General features: G+C 41.2%; 1 protein-coding gene across 3 annotated transcripts in view; it reads left to right on the forward strand.

Annotated features, from left to right (window-relative positions):
* LOC112214483 (sodium/potassium/calcium exchanger 2) overlaps positions 1-13,799 on the forward strand; it is a 198,990-nt gene extending 185,191 nt beyond the window's left edge. For all 3 annotated transcript variants that reach the window (XM_024373254.2, XM_024373253.2, XM_024373255.2), the window contains 4 exons: positions 6,133-6,267; positions 6,573-6,662; positions 7,798-7,964; positions 9,537-13,799. In XM_024373254.2, coding sequence (XP_024229022.2) covers positions 6,133-6,267; positions 6,573-6,662; positions 7,798-7,964; positions 9,537-9,786 — 642 coding nt within the window. In that variant the 3' untranslated portion in view covers positions 9,787-13,799. The remainder of the gene's footprint in view (positions 1-6,132; positions 6,268-6,572; positions 6,663-7,797; positions 7,965-9,536) is intronic.
* The last annotated feature ends 6,955 nt before the right edge of the window (positions 13,800-20,754 follow it).

Raw genomic sequence — 20,754 nt, forward strand, 5'->3', positions numbered from 1 at the left:
GTTTTGCATTGTTGCCAAAAAGTTCAATTTTGGTTTCATCTGACCAGAGCACCTTCTTCCACATGTTTGGTGTGTCTCCCAGGTGGCTTGTGGCAAACTTTAAACAACACTTTTTATGGATATCTTTAAGAAATGGCTTTCTTCTTGCCACTCTTCCATAAAGGCCAGATTTGTGCAATATACGACTGACTGTTGTCCTATGGACAGAGTCTCCCACCTCAGCTGTAGATCTCTGCAGTTGATCCAGAGTGATCATGGGCCTCTTGGCTGCATCTCTGATCAGTCTTCTCCTTGTATGAGCTGAAAGTTTAGAGGGACGGCCAGGTCTTGGTAGATTTGCAGTGGTCTGATACTCCTTCCATTTCAATATTATCGCTTGCACAGTGCTCCTTGGGATGTTTAAAGCTTGGGAAATCTTTTTGTATCCAAATCCGGCTTTAAACTTCTTCACAACAGTATCTCGGACCTGCCTGGTGTGTTCCTTGTTCTTCATGATGCTCTCTGCGCTTTTAACGGACCTCTGAGACTATCACAGTGCAGGTGCATTTATACGGAGACTTGATTACACACAGGTGGATTGTATTTATCATCATTTGTCATTTAGGTCAACATTGGATCATTCAGAGATCCTCACTGAAGTTCTGGAGAGAGTTAGCTGCACTGAAAGTAAAGGGGCTGAATAATTTTGCACGCCCAATTTTTCAGTTTTTTATTTGTTAAAAAAGTTTGAAATATCCAATAAATGTCGTTCCACTTCATGATTGTGTCCCACTTGTTGTTGATTCTTCACAAAAAAAATACAGTTTATATCTTTATGTTTGAAGCCTGAAATGTGGCAAAAGGTCGCAAAGTTCAAGGGGGCCGAATACTTTCGCAAGGCACTGTACATTAACACCTAGATGGTAAACAACCCCATAAACCTACCTAACCCCTAGACAGTACTAAAACGCATACATCACCCATGTCACACCCTGACCTAACCAAAATATATAAAGAAAACAAAGAATACTCATGTCAGGGCATGACAGGCAGTTACTTTTTATAATACGTCTACTATAATATGTCTACTGCTCTACATGTAGGTCTATCTATCTCCCTCTCTCATTTCTTACTGTCCTGTGAAATAAATGATTAAAAAATACAATCTGTTGTAACATACTCTGTTTCACAGAAACATGGCTCTCTCGGGATACATTGTCTGAGTCGGTCAAGCCATCTGGATTCTCAGTTCATTGCGCCAACATGAATAAACATCTCTCTGGGAAGAAGAAGGGCGGGAGTCTATGTTACATGATTAACGACTCATGGTGTAATTGTAATAGCATACAGGAACTCATCCTTTTGTCCACCCGAACTTGAGTACCGTACAATCAGTATTATCTCCCAAGAAAAAACAATTTGGTTATGGTCACAACCGTGTTTCTCCCCCTCAAGCCGATACCACGACGGCCCTGAAGGAACTTCACTGGACTTTATGCAAACTGGAAACCATATTTCCTGAGGCTGCATTTATTGTAGCTGGGGATTTCAACAAAGCAAATTTGAGGAAAAGGCCACATAAATTCTATCAGCATATCAAATGTAGTACTCACACTGGAAAAACACTCAACCATTGTTACTCCAACTTCCGGGATGCATACAAGGCCCACTCCCGCCCTCCTTTTGGCAAATATGACCACGACACAATTTTGCTCCTCCATTCCTATAGGCAGAAACTCAAACAGGAAGTACCCATGCTAAGGACTATTGAACGCTGGTCTGACCAATTAGAATCGATGATTCAAGAGTGTTTTGATCACACGGGCTGGGATATGTTCCGGGTAGCTTCCAAGAATAATATTGACGTGTATACCGAGTTACTGAGTTTATCAAGAAATGTATAGGAGATGTTGTACCCACTGTGACTATTAAAACCTACCCTTATCAGAAACCGTGGATAGATGGCAGCATTTTCAAATCAAATCAAATCAAATTTTATTTGTCACATACACATGGTTAGCAGATGTTAATGCGAGTGTAGCGAAATGCTTGTGAAAAAAAAAATTCTGTCTGTAGGCAGGGATCAACAAAATGGAGTCGTGGTCAGCTTTTCCGAAAGGGGGGCGGGGCAGGGCCTTATATGCGTCGCGGAAGTTAGAGTAACAATGATCCAGGGTCTTTCCACCCCTGGTTGTGCAATCGATATGCTGATAAAATTTAGGGAGTCTTGTTTTCAGATCAGCCTTGTTAAAATCCCCAGCTACAATGAATGCAGCCTCCGGATAAATCGTTTCCAGTTTGCAGAGAGTTAAATAAAGTTCGTTCAGAGCCATCGATGTGTCTGCTTGGGGGGGGATATATACGGCTGTGATTATAGTCGAAGAGAATTCTCTTGGTAGATAATGCGGTCTACATTTGATTGTGAGGAATTCTAAATCAGGTGAACAGAAGGATTTGAGTTCCTGTATGTTTCTGTCATCACACCATGTCATGTTAGTCATAAGGCATACGCCCCCGCCCCTCTTCTTACCAGAAAGATGTTTGTTTCTGTCCGCGCGATGCGTGGAGAAACCCGCTGGCTGCACCGCTTCGGATTGCGTCTCTCCAGTTAGCCATGTTTCCGTGAAGCAGAGAACGTTGCAATCTCTGATGTCCCTCTGGAATGCTACCCTTGCTCAGATTTCATCAACCTTGTTGTCAAGAGACTGGACATTGGCGAGAAGAATGCTAGGGAGTGGTGCACGATGTGCCCGTCTCCGGAGTCTGACCAGAAGACCGCTTCGTTTCCCTCTTTTTCTGAGTCGTTTTTTCGGGTCGCTGCATGTAATCCACTCCGTTACACTGGTTGTAAGGCAGAACACAGGATCCGCATCGCGAAAAACATATTCTTGGTCGTACTGATGGTGAGTTGACGCTGATCTTATATTCAGTAGTTCTTCTCGGCTGTATGTAATGAAACCTAAGATGACCTGGGGTACTAGTGTAAGAAATAACACGTTAAAAAACAAAAAACTGCATAGTTTCCTAGGAACGCGAAGCGAGGCGGCCATCTCTGTCGGCGCCGGAAGTTTTTTGCGTAAAACTGAATGCGTGAACCACCGCATTTAACGGCAAGGTGACTGGGAATACAGCAGAATGCAAACAGAGTAGTCATTCCCTCCACGAGGCAATCAGACAGGCAAAACGTCAGTATAGAGACAAAGTGGAGTCGCAATTCAATGGCTCAGACACGAGACATATGTGGCGGGGTCTACAGACAATCACACACCACAAAAGGAAAATCAGCCATGTGTCGGACACCAACATTTTGCTTACGGACAAGCTAAACACATTCTTTGCCTGCTTTGCGGATAACACAGTGCCACAGACACGGCCAGCTACCAAGGATTGTGGGCTCTCCTTCTCCGTGGCCGACGTGAGTAAGACATTTAAACGTGTCAACCCTCGCAAGGCTATCAGCCCAGAGGGCATCCCTATCCCTAGCTGGCTGGTGTGTTTACGAACATATTCAATATCTCCATATCCATGTCTGCTGTCCCCACATGCTTCAAGATTGTCACCATTGTTCCTGTACCCAAGAAGGCCAAGGTAACAGAACTGAATTACTATCGCCCCGTAGCAGTCACTTCTGTCATCATGAAGTGCTTTGAGAGGCTAGTCAAGGACATATCACCTCCACCTTACCTGTCACCCTAGACCCACGTCAATTTGCTTGCTGCCCCAATAGGTCCTCAGACGATGCAATTGCCATCACGATGCAATCGCCATCACGCTGGATCCTATCCCATCTGGACAGGAGGAATACCTATGTAAGAAGGCTGTTAATTGTCTATAGCTCAGCATTCAACACCATAGTACCCTCCAAGCTCATCATTAAGCTCGAGCCCCTGGGTCTGAACACCGCCCTGTGCAACTGGATCCTGGACTTCCTGATGGGCCGCCCCCAGGTGGTGAAGGTAGGAAACAACATCTCCGCTTCGCTGATCCTCAACACTGGGGCCCCACAAGGGTGCATGCTTAGCCCCCTCCTGTACTCCCTGTTCACCCATTACTGCATGGCCATGCGCACTTGCAACTCAATCATAAAGTTTGCAGACGACACAACAGTAGTAGGCTTGATTACCAATAATGACGAGCCTACAGGAAGGAGGTGAGGGCTCTGGGAGTGTGGTGTCAGGAAAATAACCTCTCACTCAACGTAAACAAAACAAAGGAGATGATTGTGGACTTCAGGAAACAGCAGAGGGAGCACCCCCCATCTACATCGATGGGACAGCAGTAGAGAAGGTGGAAAGTTTTAAGTTCCTCAGCGTACATATCACTGACAAACTGAAATGGTCCACCCACACAGGCAGTGTGGTGAAGAAGGTGCAACAGTGCCTCTTCAACCTCAGGAGGCTGAATAAATTGGGCTTGTCACCTAAAACCCTCACAAACTTTCACAGATGCACAATTGAGAGCTTCTTGTCGGGCTGTATCACCGCCTGGTACGGCAACTGCACCGCCCACAACTGTAGGGCTCTCCAGAGGGTAGTGCGGTCTGTACAACGCATCACCGGGGGCAAACTACCTGCCCCCCAGGACACCTACAGCACCCGATGTCACAGGAAGGCCAAAAAGATAATCAAGGACAACAACCACCCGAGCCACTGCCTGTTCACCCCGCTATCATCCAGAAGGTGTACAGCTACAGGTGCATCAAAGCTGGGACCAGAGAGACTGAAAAACAGGTTATATCTCAAGGCCATCAAACTGTTAAATAGCCTTCACTGCTGCTGCCTATATACTGTACACAGACATGAAATCATTCATCATCCATATATTTATATATTCTTAATTACATTCCTTTACTTAGATTTGTGTGTATTAGGTATTTGTTGTGAAATTGTTAGATATTGCTGCAATGTCGGAACTAGAAGCACAAGCATTTCCCTTCACCCGCAATGACATCTGCTAAACATGTGTATATGACCAATAAAATGTATTTAATTTGTATGACTATGTCCTTTAACTCCAATTTGCTGATGAAAGTTGTACAATAAAATACTAAAATCACATACCCAGATAGGGAAGTTAGCTTAAATTAATGCATTGATAATGTTATATTATTATGTATAATTTACCGTATATCATGACATTATACATTTTTGTTACTATGTGATCAGCTTAAATGCAGACTACATCTTGCTCTCTCGGGTCTGTTCTGGTGGACTGTCATTACAATCACTTATTGCGAACTTTGTAAAAATGTCTAGTTAGCTACAGTACAAAATCAATGACCTATCAAAGTCAAAACTATAATTTAATATTTGGAAATTACTCCAACACGCTCTACACGTCTGGAATCCCTTTTGCAAGTACCACAAGTACACAGTACATTTTCTGCTCAACCTTTGTTGGTGTAGGCTAGATGTTGTCAAGATCTGTGCAGATGCACCTGCAGATGAGCCGAAAATACCTAACTCGTCATTGCTCAGGTTCTTAAGCTTGTTCCGCGTGTTTTAGGGAGAGGAAAATGTCTTCAATATTGTGACAATAATGCAATATATCAGGTAACTGGGTCTGGAATTTTGGCCAGAAGAGGCCTGCTTGGATTAATGTCATGCGGTGAGACAGATTTCTGTGTTAAAGTGAGCCACTGCCTACTTATCTTTAGAAGTTGAGGTATCTCACTTGTTTGGCATTCTGATGACCACACTGAATGTGCAGAAGTCCAGACATTCGATCTTGTGCCATGTATGAGCACCTGATGAGTAGAGTGTCAGGCTCATCCAGGCTTGGAGCAAACCACTGTCATCAAACACCCCTCTCTCAAGGTCACAGAGAGTGAGGGAATGCCAACCAACTCTATAATCATTTCCGAAGGCCTTAGTTGTCATTATTATTTATCATCATCATCATAGTATTCATATTTTTTTTCCCCAGAGAGGCCTGGCTGACCCTGCACCACAATTTGAGCACAGATCTCCCAATTTCTCCAAACCAATTTCACATTTAACTGTATCAATACTGCAGGTTTCTCTTTTCTTTGAATTTATTGCATTATTCCGACGCACCTGCAACGAGAACTCAGATGTACGAGTGCTGTATTTAATTTTGAAACTGTATCGATACAGAAAGCCTCTCTTTTCCACACTTGCTCTCTTTTCTTAGGCTGAGGATGAGGAGGATGAGGACCAGCCTCTGAGCCTATCCTGGCCAGATACCATGCGCAAGCGTTTCACCTACCTCATTATCATGCCCATCGTCTTCCCTCTGTGGCTAACACTGCCTGATGTCAGGAAACCAGTAAGTTATTCCATTTCTATCTCTTACTGTTCCAGTTTGTCAGATAGAGAAATAGCCCCAAATGGAACCCTATTCCCTATATAGTGCTCTACACACTATGGGCCCTGCTCAAAAGTAGTATAGGGACATAGAAAGACTCATGTTTGGTATGAATTGTATCTGTCTACACTTATTTAGCTATAACTGGTCAATAATAAGTGTGATGTGTTGTTTGCTTTAGATACCTGTAGAACAATAATATTGAGGCTTCATTTGTCATTTACGCCTTTAGAGTAACCATAGCCTTTTCCTCCTTTGTCTAACAGACTGCAAAGAAGTTCTTTCCCATCTCATTTCTGGGTTCTATCTGTTGGATTGCTGGATTCTCCTACTTAATGGTGTGGTGGGCTCACCAGGTACGTGGGGTGCACTGGGGGCTAAATTAATTGAACCATTAAGGATTTTTCACACTACTGAGCCAAGCCAAACCAAGCTGTACTGAGCTGGCCTAGTTTTGCATCCACCATAGTTGCTGAAAAATTTGAGATTAGAACAGTACTATACTGTACAAAGATATAAACGCAACATGTTGGTTTCATGAGCTGAAATAAAAGATCCCAGAAATGTTCCATTTGCAAAAAAAGCTTATTTCTCTCAAATGATAAAAAAGAAACAAATATTCTCCATCCACCTGACAGGTATGGCATATCGAGAAGTTGATTAAACAGCATGATCATTACACAGGTGCACCTTTGTCACACAACACAATGCCACAAATGTCTCAAGTTGAGGGAGTGTGCAAATGGCATGCTGACTGCAGGAATGCCCACCAGAGCTGTTGAAAGATGATTGAATGTTCATTTCTCTACCATAAGGCGCCTCCAATGTCATTTTAGAGAATTCGACAGTACGTCCAACCAGACTAAAAACCGCAGACCACATGTAACCATGCCAGCCCTCCACATCCGTCTTCTTTACCTACGGAATCGTCTGAGACCAGCCACCTAGACAGCTGGCAGTATTTCTGTCTGTAATAAAGCCTTTTTGTGGAGGAAAAACTAATTATGCGCCCCTGCCCAGTCATGTGAAATCCATAGATTAGATTATTTCAATTGACTGATTTCCTTATATTAACTTCAATTCAGTAAAATCTTGAAATTGCTGCATTTATATTTTTGTCCAGTATACATTTAGTGAAATCATGTTTCCTTTTGTAAAGACGCTAAACCACCTCACACAGAACAGAACACAAGCATGTTCACAAGCAAGTGACAGGACGTATAGGTAGTTAGAAAAGGAGAGGGATATTTAGAGGGTTAGAACACTGTGATATTGTTATCAGCAGCCTTCCGCTCTTTGGCCTGTGTAACTACACCTCTCGATCAAAGCTAGACCACATTAAATAGTCAGAGTTCATGAATACAGGGATTTCAGCAGAATACGAAAAAAGAAAACCCCAAAATATGTCAAAGTATAGCTGTTTAATTTCTTAAACCTCACTTCCACTTAAAATATTTATTTACCCCATTTTTTTCTGTTTACTCTTTACAGGTTGGAGAGACCATTGGGATTACAGAAGAGATTATGGGCTTGACTATATTAGCAGCTGGTACCTCCATCCCTGACCTAATCACCAGTGTCATTGTTGCACGGAAGGGGCTGGGGGATATGGCCGTGTCCAGCTCTGTGGGCTCCAACATCTTTGACATCACTGTTGGGTACGCTTTTGTCATCAGTACTGTGATCACTCTAATTTCTAATTACCGTAAAATTGCAATTAATAGCAAGGGTATTTATTTGCTTAAATCACTGAACACAACAGGCACTTATTAGAGACAGGCTTCTAATGCACACAGATTTTGCTCATTTGCATAGTTAATTGTTTAGTTCCAGCTTTTACTTCTAGCATTTTAATAAATGTTTTAATTTTCTGAACTAATGTGTTATCATTTACACACTATCTCACATTTCTTTTGTCTTAATATGCCTCTATTTAAAAATATATTTAATTCATTTACAGAACATAATAATAATTATTCTCCTTTCGGCACTTCTTGCTTTCACCATTTCTAGGGGGTGGGGGGGGGTCTGTACCCACTAAATAGTTGACTGTTTTTGTGCTTGCCAGTTAGCTAGCAGTTCTCAGCGGCTACCAGTTTCTTACTGGCAATAAAAACTTATGATTGCCATCATTTTTTTTGTCATTACTGAATTATTTAACGTAACAAATCAAACATTAAACCTTGTAAACAATTCATGGTAATTTATGGTAAACTTGTAAACAATTCATCAAGAACTGGCGTTTATTTGAAACAGCTGTTTATTTGCTGAAATGAACGCTGTTGCCTGACTATTAAAAAGATACCAACGGATACTTGAGACACTGCCTTTAATTTAAAGATGCACTATGCAAAAATTTGAATAGTTCGCCTAATTTCAATTTATGTGACAAAACAAGCAAGTATTGTGCAGAGAATAATTGTTCCATCTAAACCACTGTGAAATATATTTTCCATAACCAAAAATCTTTTTTCAGCTGTATTTTCAGCTGTTTCAAGCTGGTGTACAAAACCGAAAGTAAAAGACGCAAAAATGTAACTTAAGCACGGAAAGCACATAAAAAGTGCACATAGAACAGATATACCGTTCTTAGACTTGCTTTCAATGACAATGACATATTTATCTCACATCTCTATGTGAATTTGGTTGGGTTGCCCAAAAAGTTACTTTTTGCAGGTTTAAGTCTTACAGTACTAATTTATTTTAATATATGTTCCTTTCACATTTTGAACAGTGTTTATTATTAGATTATTTTTATTAGCATTTTTGCAGTGCTGGGGGATGTTTTTACATATTACATAGTAACAGTCATACAGTATTACTTTGTTCTTATCCAATAAGTAGCTTTCGGTTTCATTGGGATTAATTAAAACCACACTTCAAATAATTTTGATGACAATTATTACCAGATTTATGATAAATGCTTGGTAGACACCAGATACTTTATAATAGGATGTAAAAGTTAATTGAACTTAATTGAACTGTTGTATTCTCAAATGTATTCATTTGAATAAGGTTTGCCCATCAGTGGTGACATGGAAGTTCCCACTGTGGACATTTTGCCAAGGGACTTTATTCATTACAACCCATAGGCGTCCATTCTCAGGTCTAAACTGAACAATAGCTATTATCTAGATTTATTACACAGATGTATGTGATGCTGAAAGATAAACTTTAAGTATGGCTGAAGACCATGTAACACGTGTGTCTGTTTATTTTGTGTGTTTCAGCCTGCCGTTCCCATGGCTCCTCTGGTCCATTATCAACAACATGCGGCCTGTGGTGGTGAGCTCTAACGGGCTGTTCTGCGCCATTGTGCTGCTCTTTCTCATGCTCATCTTCGTCATCATTTCGATTGCTGCCTGCAAGTGGCGGATGAGCAAGCTGCTGGGCTTCATCATGTTCGTGCTCTACTTAGTTTTTCTGGTGGTCAGCGTTATGCTGGAAGACAAGATCATCGCCTGCCCTATATCCATCTGAGACCCCTCCACTCCTGCCACAAAATGTTCACTCCTTCTACAGGATACAAGAAGCATGGGGATGGGATAGAGGAAATGCACTAAAAAAAAACTTTCAGAATAAGGGCGCGTGATTAGGCTCGGCTGATTCACTGGAAGGCTAGACCTGAGCGGAAGTAGATAATATTAATAATAATAATCATCATCATCATAATGATAATAATAATAGTAATAATACAAAATAATATTATTATTTTGGGGCGGGTGGTTGGGGGTTGTAGATGGCCAGGGGATGTAGTTTTTTGGGATGGGGGGTGTATTAGCCAGGTAGAGGAGCAACTATGCCGTCTTATGCATGTCACTTGTTTTACTCAGTGGAATACTCAGTAGATTGAGGAGGCTGAAGGAAGTACACAAGAGACTTCTGACAAAGCTGTGGTGGCTGAGCCTGGCATGAAACACCAGAGGTGCAACAATAATGCTTTCTGCTTCAGGACAGATTGTGAGAAACCTTTTTGAATAAAACTTTGGATGACACTCTTTAACTGGTTTCACTGACTGACCAGATGACTTCACTCGACTTGTCACTCCAGTGTTTGTTGTATAGTGAGTTTGATGATGATGAAGGGATGTTGCTGATACTCCACACAATGTGTGGATTCACACAAGACTAAAATATGGTTTGGAGCCATGATTATCTCCTCTCTTGTGTACTTAGTGACAGAGCATCAAAATACAAAGCAGTCCAGGCAGTTTTGAATGCAGAGCTGGAGATAGGAACTGATTTTGGCAAATTTATCTTTTGCTTTGTCCAAAAGACTAAAGTTCAAATATTCCATCTCCCCTTCTGGATGTCATTGCTCATCATGTCTGTTCAGAAGATTCATGTATTATTTTTGGATCGACACTATAGCTCTAATTACTAAAATAGTAGTAGCCCAGTTGTACTGTAGCAGTAACATGTACTCTAGGTGTTGGATCTTGCCTCTTCCTGGGTCCTGATAGGCCTACTTATGATCTTATCCACTTCTCCACCCGCCATTGGACATAAGAGTTCATATTGTACAGAGCTTGACATGCTTCACACACCAATTGGAAATGTAAACTCTACTGGAAATGTTTAACTTGAAACCCAATTCAATCAATTGCAGACAAATGAAAAAACATAACATAATTGACTCAATGTTTAAGCTGGAATATAAGGACAGATGTGGTTGCACATCAATATACAAAGACTACAGATACGATTCAAAATTGAGATAAGTGAATGAAACTGCTACTTTTGTATCAATTTGGAATAACGCCAAGAGATTGGGGTTGTGTCCATTTTCAAACATTTAACAACTCTGATACAGTGTAAAAATTCTGAGTAAAACCACAGGGTAGTTTTTAAAAAATCTGCACTTGATTGAATTGGCCTTATCTGCAGCCTCTCAAAATATATATTAGCTTCCAATATTCTTCACTCTGAATAAACAAAGCATGTGTAGACTCCGATAGGACACTCATAACTAATATGTAAAGTGAAAATACGGTAGTAGATAAGATAACTGGCACTCGATGTTTGAAATAGTCATAAAATGCTATACTTAGATTAGTGAATGTTTAGCACACTCTTGAAATTAAGACTTTAATATGCAGGCTCCTAGAGAAGTTTATAGGAGCAGTAAAATGCATGATACATTTTCTTGTTATACCTGCCAGAATAATCACTACCTAAAAAATTATGAATTCTCAAATATTTAGCATTTCTTTGATGCAAGAGTGTTAGGCTTCTATGTACAAAACGACAACAATATGTATGGTTAATGTCTATCAACCTTGTGCAATTTATTTTCAATTGAAGGGTGCTTTTGTCTGCATGTGGGAAGTCTGTATACTCTGCCATTGTAAAAATTGACATTTGATTAACAAAAAGGTACACAGTAATAACAAATGAATGGAGGTTACCAGTATTTTGCAGCAAATGGAAACTTATTATAGAAATCTATAATTATCTATATAGTCAGCAAATCTCATGCAGTCGTTTTCACAGTCACCCATAAACTACAGTACATGGAAAACTAACAGCAATATACTGTATACTGTATGTCAGGGTTGGGGTCAATTCTGATTTAAAAAAATGTTTTAAAGGAGAGTGGAATTCCATTATCCATAAGTATCTTCTGAATCTTTATTTAGACATTGAAGAATTAGATAGGGAACACAGGCAAGGAGGAGGGAAGTCAGCAAGGGGGGTTAAATCAGTGACCGTCAGGATTGTACATGTGTGCTTTTTGCTTTCTGCGAGTATTACCATTGGACCACACAGTCCAATTCAATTCCAGAATTGTATTGGCCACACCCCACAGGAAGAAGAATTTGAATTGAATTAAGTGGAATTGAATTGAATAAAATTCTATGAAATTCAAATGGAAATGTAATTTAATTAAATCCAGAAATTCAGAATCGGCCCAAACCCTGGTATGTGTCATTAATAATTGCATTTCCATCCATTTGACTGCTGTACTTGTCGTGACCTCTATCGTGACCTCTTATACCTATACATTTAAAAACGATTTCTCCTGAAATCCTCCAAAATGTCTCCATGTGGCTCACTTTCAGACATCCAAATTGGCCAGACACACCTGCATTACCTCAGTTCTCTCTCTGTATATTAGCAAGAATTGACTGTAAAATATGAATAACTAAATAATGTGAATGTATGAGGAAAAGTGCATGTGAGGAATTTGGGCTGGTTACCCATGGGCGGCACACATGAAATGGAATTATGTACTGTACGTTAACCTTATGCATAATGCAAAAATAAGAAAATACGTAGAAAATACATGTAAATAGAAAATATGCCTTTATAAGATTCCTTACTTGAACCAATCTAGAACAAAACTCCTTGGTTCAGGTTTGTATTGTGTTAAAAAAAGAGTATTTAATGTTTCAGTGGTAAGAAAACTTTTATCTTTCAGAATATTGATATAGTAAGCTTGTTCTCATATTATCATAGTATTTTTTTTTAAACAATCAAATATGAAGTCACCCACAACACTTCAAGGATTCAGTAATATCATGATTGATTGGTTGGATACTTCACCTGTGTGTACACCGTTTGTGTATTGTTTTGCTGGTATAAAAAATTAGGGCTTTAGATACCACATTGCCTCCTGATATTTATTTGTCTATTACCACTACTATTTATACCACTACTATTCCCACTTTTTTTTCCTTTTACCTCTACCTGTCTTTAAAGTGTAGGTGCAAAAGTCAAGGGGCAGATTGGGCTGTCACTGCCAAGGAACCATTTCTTCTTCCCTGCACGCATGCACACACATGAAAACACAAGTTAGAAAGCTAAGACATAAGTTGTGAGCATCCCCTCATTCACATTTAGATAATAAGATAACAGATGTTTTCCACACACACCTTTTTTAAAATCTTCGCTATATAGTGCCCATTGCCTTATCCTGTAGTACGATCCAGAGAAAAGGAGAACTGTGTTTGTGTGGCTAAAATACAGTACATGAATGTGTCAGGCATATTCTGTCATTGAATCCCTCCTACCCACACTCTCATTAGTCTTACCTCACCAAACCACTTGTTCTTAACCTTTTTCTCTTAGGTGGGGGTTGATTCTTGAGATCAAACTTCCCCAACCTTAGTGAAACTGCCATTTCATAGTGCACTTGTACTTTTCATTCCAATTTTCCAATTTCCAGAGTCAAATAATATCCTATGAGCAGAGGCACTGTTTCCAAAGTTACATGGTATATTGTGTGCAAGCATGAATGCAAAAAAAATGCAAAAACAACCAGTTTAGCATGTGAGACTGACATTGATTGCAGATTATAGGGTATGAGTCAAACACTAATACACATTTTAACTGTAAATGTTTTTATTTTATTGGTGTTAATGTAAGATTTATTTAAGGTGTACATATATACAGACAATTAACCATATAATCTAGATGTGTAAAACCACTATGTAAAACTACTGTAAAACACAAAGTATCTAATATAATGAATAAAGGTAACAAGGAAATTATTCAAACTTGAACTTTTGTTTTATTTTCCATTATGTTAAAGCTGCAGTCTGGGATTAGAAAAACAACAAAACTGCCACCCTGCCACTTGTTTTGGTAAACAGCTGAGGGATAGGGCTGCAGAAATATAACCACTCAAAGTTCATAAATGGGTCCCTAGAGATGGTCTGGCGGTTAAGGCATAACGGCATACGGCATATGACAGATCCCCCTGCGCATCCCGGAGCATGTGACAAAGTCAATGGTACAAAGCCAAAGATATTGATCTGTTTTAAGCAATCAATCTTATGTCATCGTGATGACTATAAACTTTTATACTAACATCACCAATCTGAGGTAAAAGGATGTGTAATTCCACTTAATGTTATTGAATTTATTTTATTTTGGGGAACAGACATATACAACAAAATGTACAATGTGGACCCAGAGGATATCACTTAAAAGCATTAATTAAATCACTTGTTTCCAAAGTGGTCCTCTATGGTAAAAACAATAACACATACAGTGTCAGGAAAAGGATGTGAACCCTTTGGAACTATCTGTATTTCTGCATAAATTGGTCACACAATTTAATATGATCTTCATCTAAGTCACAACAACAAACAAACACAGTCCGCTTCAACTAATAACACACACATTATTGTAATTTTCTTGTCTAAATTGAATACATAATTTTAACATTCACAGTGTAGGTTGGAAAAAGTATGTGAACCCCTAGGCTAATGACTTCTCCAAAAGCTAATTGGAGTGAGGAGTCAGCTAACCTGGAGTACAATCATTGAGACGAGATTGGAGATGTTGGTTAGAGCTGCCCGGCCCTGTAAAAAACACTCACAAATATGTTGTTTGCTATTCACAAGAAGCATTGCCTGATGTGAACCATGCCTCAAACAAAAGAGATCTCAGGAAAAATAGAAAAAATGTCTATATACAGTGTGTGCAAATGAGGTAGGATAAGGGAGGTAAGGCAATAAATAGGCCATAGTGGCGAAATAATTACAATATAGCAATTAAACACTGGAGTGATAGATGTGCAGGAGATGAGTGTGCAAGCAGAGATACTGGGGTGCAAAGGAGCAAAATAAATCAAATACATCCCTCATAATACGTATGAGGGATGCAGTAGTTGGATGGGCTATTTACAGATGGGCCATTTACAGGTGCAGTGATTTGTGAGCTGCTCTGACAGCTGGTGCTTAAAGTTAGTGAGGGAGATATGAGTCTCCAGATTCAGTGATTTTTGAAGTTCGTTCCAGTCATTAGCAGCAGAGAACTGGAAGGAAAGGCTGCCAAAGGAGGAGTAGGCTTTGGGGGTGTCCAGTGAGATATACCTGTTGGAGCGTGTGCTACGGGTGGATGCTGCTATGGTGACCAGTGAGCTGTGATTAAGGCGGGGCTTTACAGAGGAAAGACTTGCAGATGACCTGGATCCAGTGGCTTTGGCGATGAATATGAAGAAAAGGCCAGCCAACGAGAGCATACACGTCGCAGTGGTGAATAGTATACGGGGCTTTGGTGACAAAACGGATGGCACTGTGATAGATTGCATCCAATTTGCTGAGTAGAGTGTTGGAGGCCATTTTGTAAATGACATCACCGAAGTCAAGGATCGGTAGGATAGTCAGTTTTACGAGGGTATGTTTGGCAGCATGAGTGAAGGACGCGTTGTTGCAAAATAGGAAGCCAATTCTAGACTTCATTTTGGATTGGACATGCTTAGTTTGAGTCTGGAAGGAGAGTTTACAGTCTAACCAGACACTTAGGTATTTGTAGTTGTCCACATATTCTAAGTCAGAACCATCCTGAGTAGTGATGCTGGACGGGCGGGCAGGTGTGGGCAGCGATGGGTTGAAGAGCATGCATTTAGGAGAAGTTGGAGGCCACGGAAGGAGAGGTGTATGGCATTGAAGCTCATCTGGAGGTTTGTTAACACTGTCAAAATAAGGGCCAGAATTATACAAAATGGTGTCGTCTGCGTAGAGGTGGATCAGAGAATCACCAGAGAGGTTGAACATGCTAGTAATAGGGGTTGCAACAATTTTGGTGGATCATTTTAGAAAGAGAGGGTCCAGATTGTCTAGCCCGGCTGATTTGTACAGGTCCAGATTTTGCAGCTTTTTCAGAACATCAGCTATCTGGATTTGGGTGAAAGAGAAATGGGGGAGGCTTGGGTGAGTTGCTGTGGGAGGTGCAGGGCTGTTGACCGGGGTAGGGGTAGCCAGGTGGAAAGCATGGCCAGCCGTAGAAAAATGCTTATTGAAATTCTAAATTATCATAGATTTATCAGTGGTGACAGTGTTTCCTAGCCTCAGTGCAGTGGGCAGCTGGGAGGAGGTGCTCTTATTCTCCATGGACTTTACAGTATCCCAGAACTTTTTGGAGTTTGTGCTACAGGATGCAAATTTCTGTTTGAAAAAGCTAGCCTTTGCTTTCCTAACTGCCTGTGTATATTGGTTCCTAACTTCTCTGAAAAGTTGCATATTGCGGAGGCTATTCGATGCTAATGCAGTACGCTACATTATGTTTTTGTGTTGGTCAAGGACAGTCAGGTCTGGAGTGAACCAAGGGCTATATCTGTTCCTGGTTCAACATTTTTTGAGTGGGGCATGCTTATTCAAGATGGTGAGGAAAGCACTTTTAAAGAATAACCAGGCATTCTTTTACTGTTGGAATGAGGTCAATATCCTTCCAGGATACCCGGGCCAGGTCGATTAGAAAGGCCTGCTCGCTGAAGTGTTTTAGGGAGCGTTTGACAGTGATGAGGGATGGTCGTTTGACCACAGAACCAATACGGATGCAGGCAATGAGGCAGTGATCGCTGAGATTCTGGTTGAAGACAGCAGAGGTGTATTTGGAGGGCAGGTTGGTTAGGATGATATCTATTAGGGTGCCCATGTTTACGGATTTGGGGTTGTATCTGGTAGGTTCATTGATCATTTGTATGAGATTGAGGGCATCAAGCTTAGACTGTAGGATGGCCGGGGTGTTAAGCATGTCCCAGTTTAGGTCACCTAATAGCTCTGAAGATAGATGGGGGGTAATCAACTCACATTTGGTGTCCAGGGCACAGCTGGGGGCAGAAGGTGGTCTATAGCAAGCGGCAACGGTGAGAGACTGGAAAGGTGGATTTTTTAAAGTCAAAGCTCAAATTGTTTGGACACAGACTTGGATAGTAAGAAAGAACTCTGCAGGCTATTTCTGCAGCAGATTGCAACTCCGCCCCCTTTGGCAGTTCTATCTTGGCGGAAAATGTTATAGTTAGGGATGGGTTTTGGTGGTCTTCCTAATCCAGGATTCAGACACGGCTAGGACATCCGGGTTGGCAGAGTGTGCTAAAGCAGTGAATAAAACAAACTTAGGGAGGAGGCTTCCAATGTTAACATGCATGAAATCAAGGATTTTACGGTTACAGAAGTCAACAAATGAGAGCGCCAGGGGAATGGGAGTGGAGCTAGGCACTGCAGGGCCTGGATTAACCTCTACATCACCAGAGGAACAGAGGAGGAGTAGGATAAGGGTATGGCTAAAGGCTATAGAACTGGTCGTCTCGTACGTTCGGAAAAGAGCGTAAAAGGAGCAGGTTTCTGGGCACGGTAGAATAGATTCAAGGCATAATGTATAGACAAAGGTATGGTAGGATGTGAATACGGTGGCGGTAAACCTATGCATTGATTGACGATGAGAGAGATATTGTCTCTAGAAACATTATTTAAACCAGGTGAGGTCACCGCATGTGTGGTAGGTGGAACTAAAGGGTTAGCTAAGGCCTGTTGAGCAGGGCTAGAGGCTCTACAGTGAAATAAGGCAATAATTACTAACCAAAACAGCAATAGACAAGGCATATTGGGAGAGGGAGAGGCATGCATAGCCAAGTGATCATTGGGTCCAGTGAGTAGAAGGGCAAGCTGGAGACACGGCGATTCAGACAGCTAGCGGGCCGGGGCTAGCAGAAGGGCCAAAGAGGGACGTTGAGACGGAAGACGTCAGTTGTCATTGCTCCCGGCACCGACAGAGATGGCCGCCTCGCTTCGTGTTCTTAGGAAACTATGCAGTATTTCGTTTTTTTATGTATTATTTCTTACACTGTTACCCAGGAAAACTTAAGTCTTATTACATACAGCCGGGAGGAACTATTGGATAAAAGAGCAACGTCAACTTACCAACATTATGACCAGGAATACGACTTTCCCGAAGCGGATCCTCTGTTTTGTCCACCACCCAGGACAATGGATCCGATACCAGCAGGCGACCCAAAACAACGGCACCGCCGAAGGGGCAGACGGAGCAGTCTTCTGACCAGGCTCCTTAGACGTGCACATCGACCACTGCTCCCGAGTATTCTACTTGCCAATGTCCAGTCTCTTGACAACAAGGTAGATGAAATCCGAGCAAGGGTAGCATTCCAGAGAGACATCAGAGATTGCAACATTCTCTGTTTCACGGAAACGTGGCTCACTCGGGATACGTTATCAGAGTCGGTACAGCCATCAAGTTTCTTCACTCATCGCGCCGACAGAAACAAACATCTCTCTGGTAAGAAGAAGGGTGGGGGTGTATGCCTTATGATTAACGAGTTGTGTTGTGATCATAACAACATACAGGGACTCAAGTCCTTTTGTTCAACAGACCTGGAATTCCTTACAATCAAATGCCGACCGCATTATCTACCAAGTGAATTCTCTTCGATTTTGATCACAGTCGTGTATATCCCCCCCAAGCAGACACCTCGACGGTCCTGAAAGAACTTCATTGGACTCTATGTAAACTGGAAACCACATATCCTGAGGCTGCATTTATTGTAGCTGGGGATTTTAACAAGGCTAATCTCAAACCAAGGCTCCCTAAACTTTGTCCTCAGATTAATGCAGATGAAGGGAGTTAGATATGCATAGTTTTTTTTCTGTATATATGAATTACAAATCAATCATGTTTCTAGTTTATTGCATAGTGACAATGTGTAATCATTGTAATAATTCAAATAATGGATAATGGAGTTTGATATGACTGAAAAATAATGTCTCAGAGATTCATACCTGAACCACACCTTTATTTGCCAAGGAAGAGTACATGATCAGTGAATATATTCAATGTACAGGCTACAATAACTACAGTACATATGTAGTATTTGCAGTATATGTAGGACTTCCATCCTTGGCACAATACAGTTAGAGTAGAATATACTATCTATAGGCTTCATTAATGCCATTCAGTCTTGAAGTTGATACAACAACTATTTATTTTATTTTATTTTTTATTTCACCTTTATTTAACCAGGTAGGCAAGTTGAGAACAAGTTCTCAATTACAATTGCGACCTGGCCAAGATAAAACAAAGCAGTTCGACACATACAACGGCACAGAGTTACACATGGAGTAAAACAAACATGCAGTCAATAATACAGTATAAACAAGTCTATATACGATGTGAGCAAATGAGGTGAGATAAGGGAGGTAAAGGCAAAAATAAGGCCATGGTGGCAAAGTAAATAAAATATAGCAAGTAAAACACTGGAATTGTAGATTTGCAGTGGAAGATTGTGCAAAGTAGAAATAAAAATAATGGGGTGCAAAGGAGCAAAATAAATGAATAAATAAAATTAATACAGTAGGGAAAGAGGTAGTTGTTTGGGCTAAATTATAGGTGGGCTATGTACAGGTGCAGTAATCTGTGAGCTGCTCTGACAGTTGGTGCTTAAAGCTAGTGAGGGAGATAAGTGTTTCCAGTTTCAGTGATTTTTGTAGTTCGTTCCAGTCATTGGCAGCAGAGAACTGGAAGGAGAGGCAAAGAAAGAATTGGTTTTGGGGGTGACTAGAGAGATATACCTGCTGGAGCGTGTGCTACAGGTCATTGATGGAGATGCTATGGTGACCAGCGAGCTGAGATAAGGGGGGTGAACCATGCGAGGCACTTTACCTAGCAGGGTCTTGTAGATGACATGGAGCCAGTGGGTTTGGCGATGGCGGTTAGTATGAAGCGAGGGCCAGCCAACCAGAGAGCGTACAGGTCGCAATGGTGGGTAGTATATGGGGCTTTGGTGACAAAACGGATTGCACTGTGATAGACTGCATCCAATTTGTTGAGTAGGGTATTGGAGGCTATTTTGTAAATGACATCGCCGAAGTCGAGGATTGGTAGGATGGTCAGTTTTACAAGGGTAAATTTGGCAGCATGAGTGAAGGATGCTTTGTTGCAGAAATAGGAAGCCAATTCTAGATTTAACTTTGGATTGGAGCTGTTTAATGTGGGTCTGGAAGGAGAGTTTACACCAGTAATAGCTCTGAAGATAGATGGGGGCAATCAGTTCACATATGGTGTCCAGAGCACAGCTGGGGGCAGAGGGTGGTCTATAGCAGGCGGCAACGGTGAGAGACTTGTTTTTAGAGAGGTGGATTTTTAAAAGTAGAAGTTGAAATTGTTTGGGTACAGACCTGGATAGTAGGACAGAACTCTGCAGGCTATCTTTGCAGTAGATTGCAACACCGCCCCCTTTGGCAGTTCTGTCTTGTCTGAAAATGTTGTAGTTTGGGATGAAAATTTCAGAATTTTTGTTGGTCTTCCTAAACCAGGATTCAGACACAGCTAGAACATCCGGGTTGGCAGAGTGTGTTAAAGCAGTGAATAGAACAAACTTAGGGAGGAGGCTGCTAATGTTAACATGCATGAAACCAAGGCTATTACGGTTACAGAAGTCATCAAAAGAGAGCGCCTGGGGAATAGGAGTGGAGTTAGGCACTGCAGGGCCTGGATTCACCTCTACATCGCCAGAGGAACTGAGGAGGAGTAGGATAAGGGTATAGCTAAAAGCAATAAGAATAGGTCGTCTAGAACGTCTGTAACAGAGAGTAAAAGGAGGTTTCTGGGGGCGATAAAATAGCTTCAAGGTATAATGTACAGACAAAGGTATGGTAGGATGTGAATACAGTGGAGGTAAACCTAGGTATTGAGTGATGAAGAGAG

This window comes from Oncorhynchus tshawytscha, linkage group LG15 (assembly GCF_018296145.1).
Source record: "Oncorhynchus tshawytscha isolate Ot180627B linkage group LG15, Otsh_v2.0, whole genome shotgun sequence".
Classification (NCBI taxonomy): domain Eukaryota; kingdom Metazoa; phylum Chordata; class Actinopteri; order Salmoniformes; family Salmonidae; genus Oncorhynchus; species Oncorhynchus tshawytscha.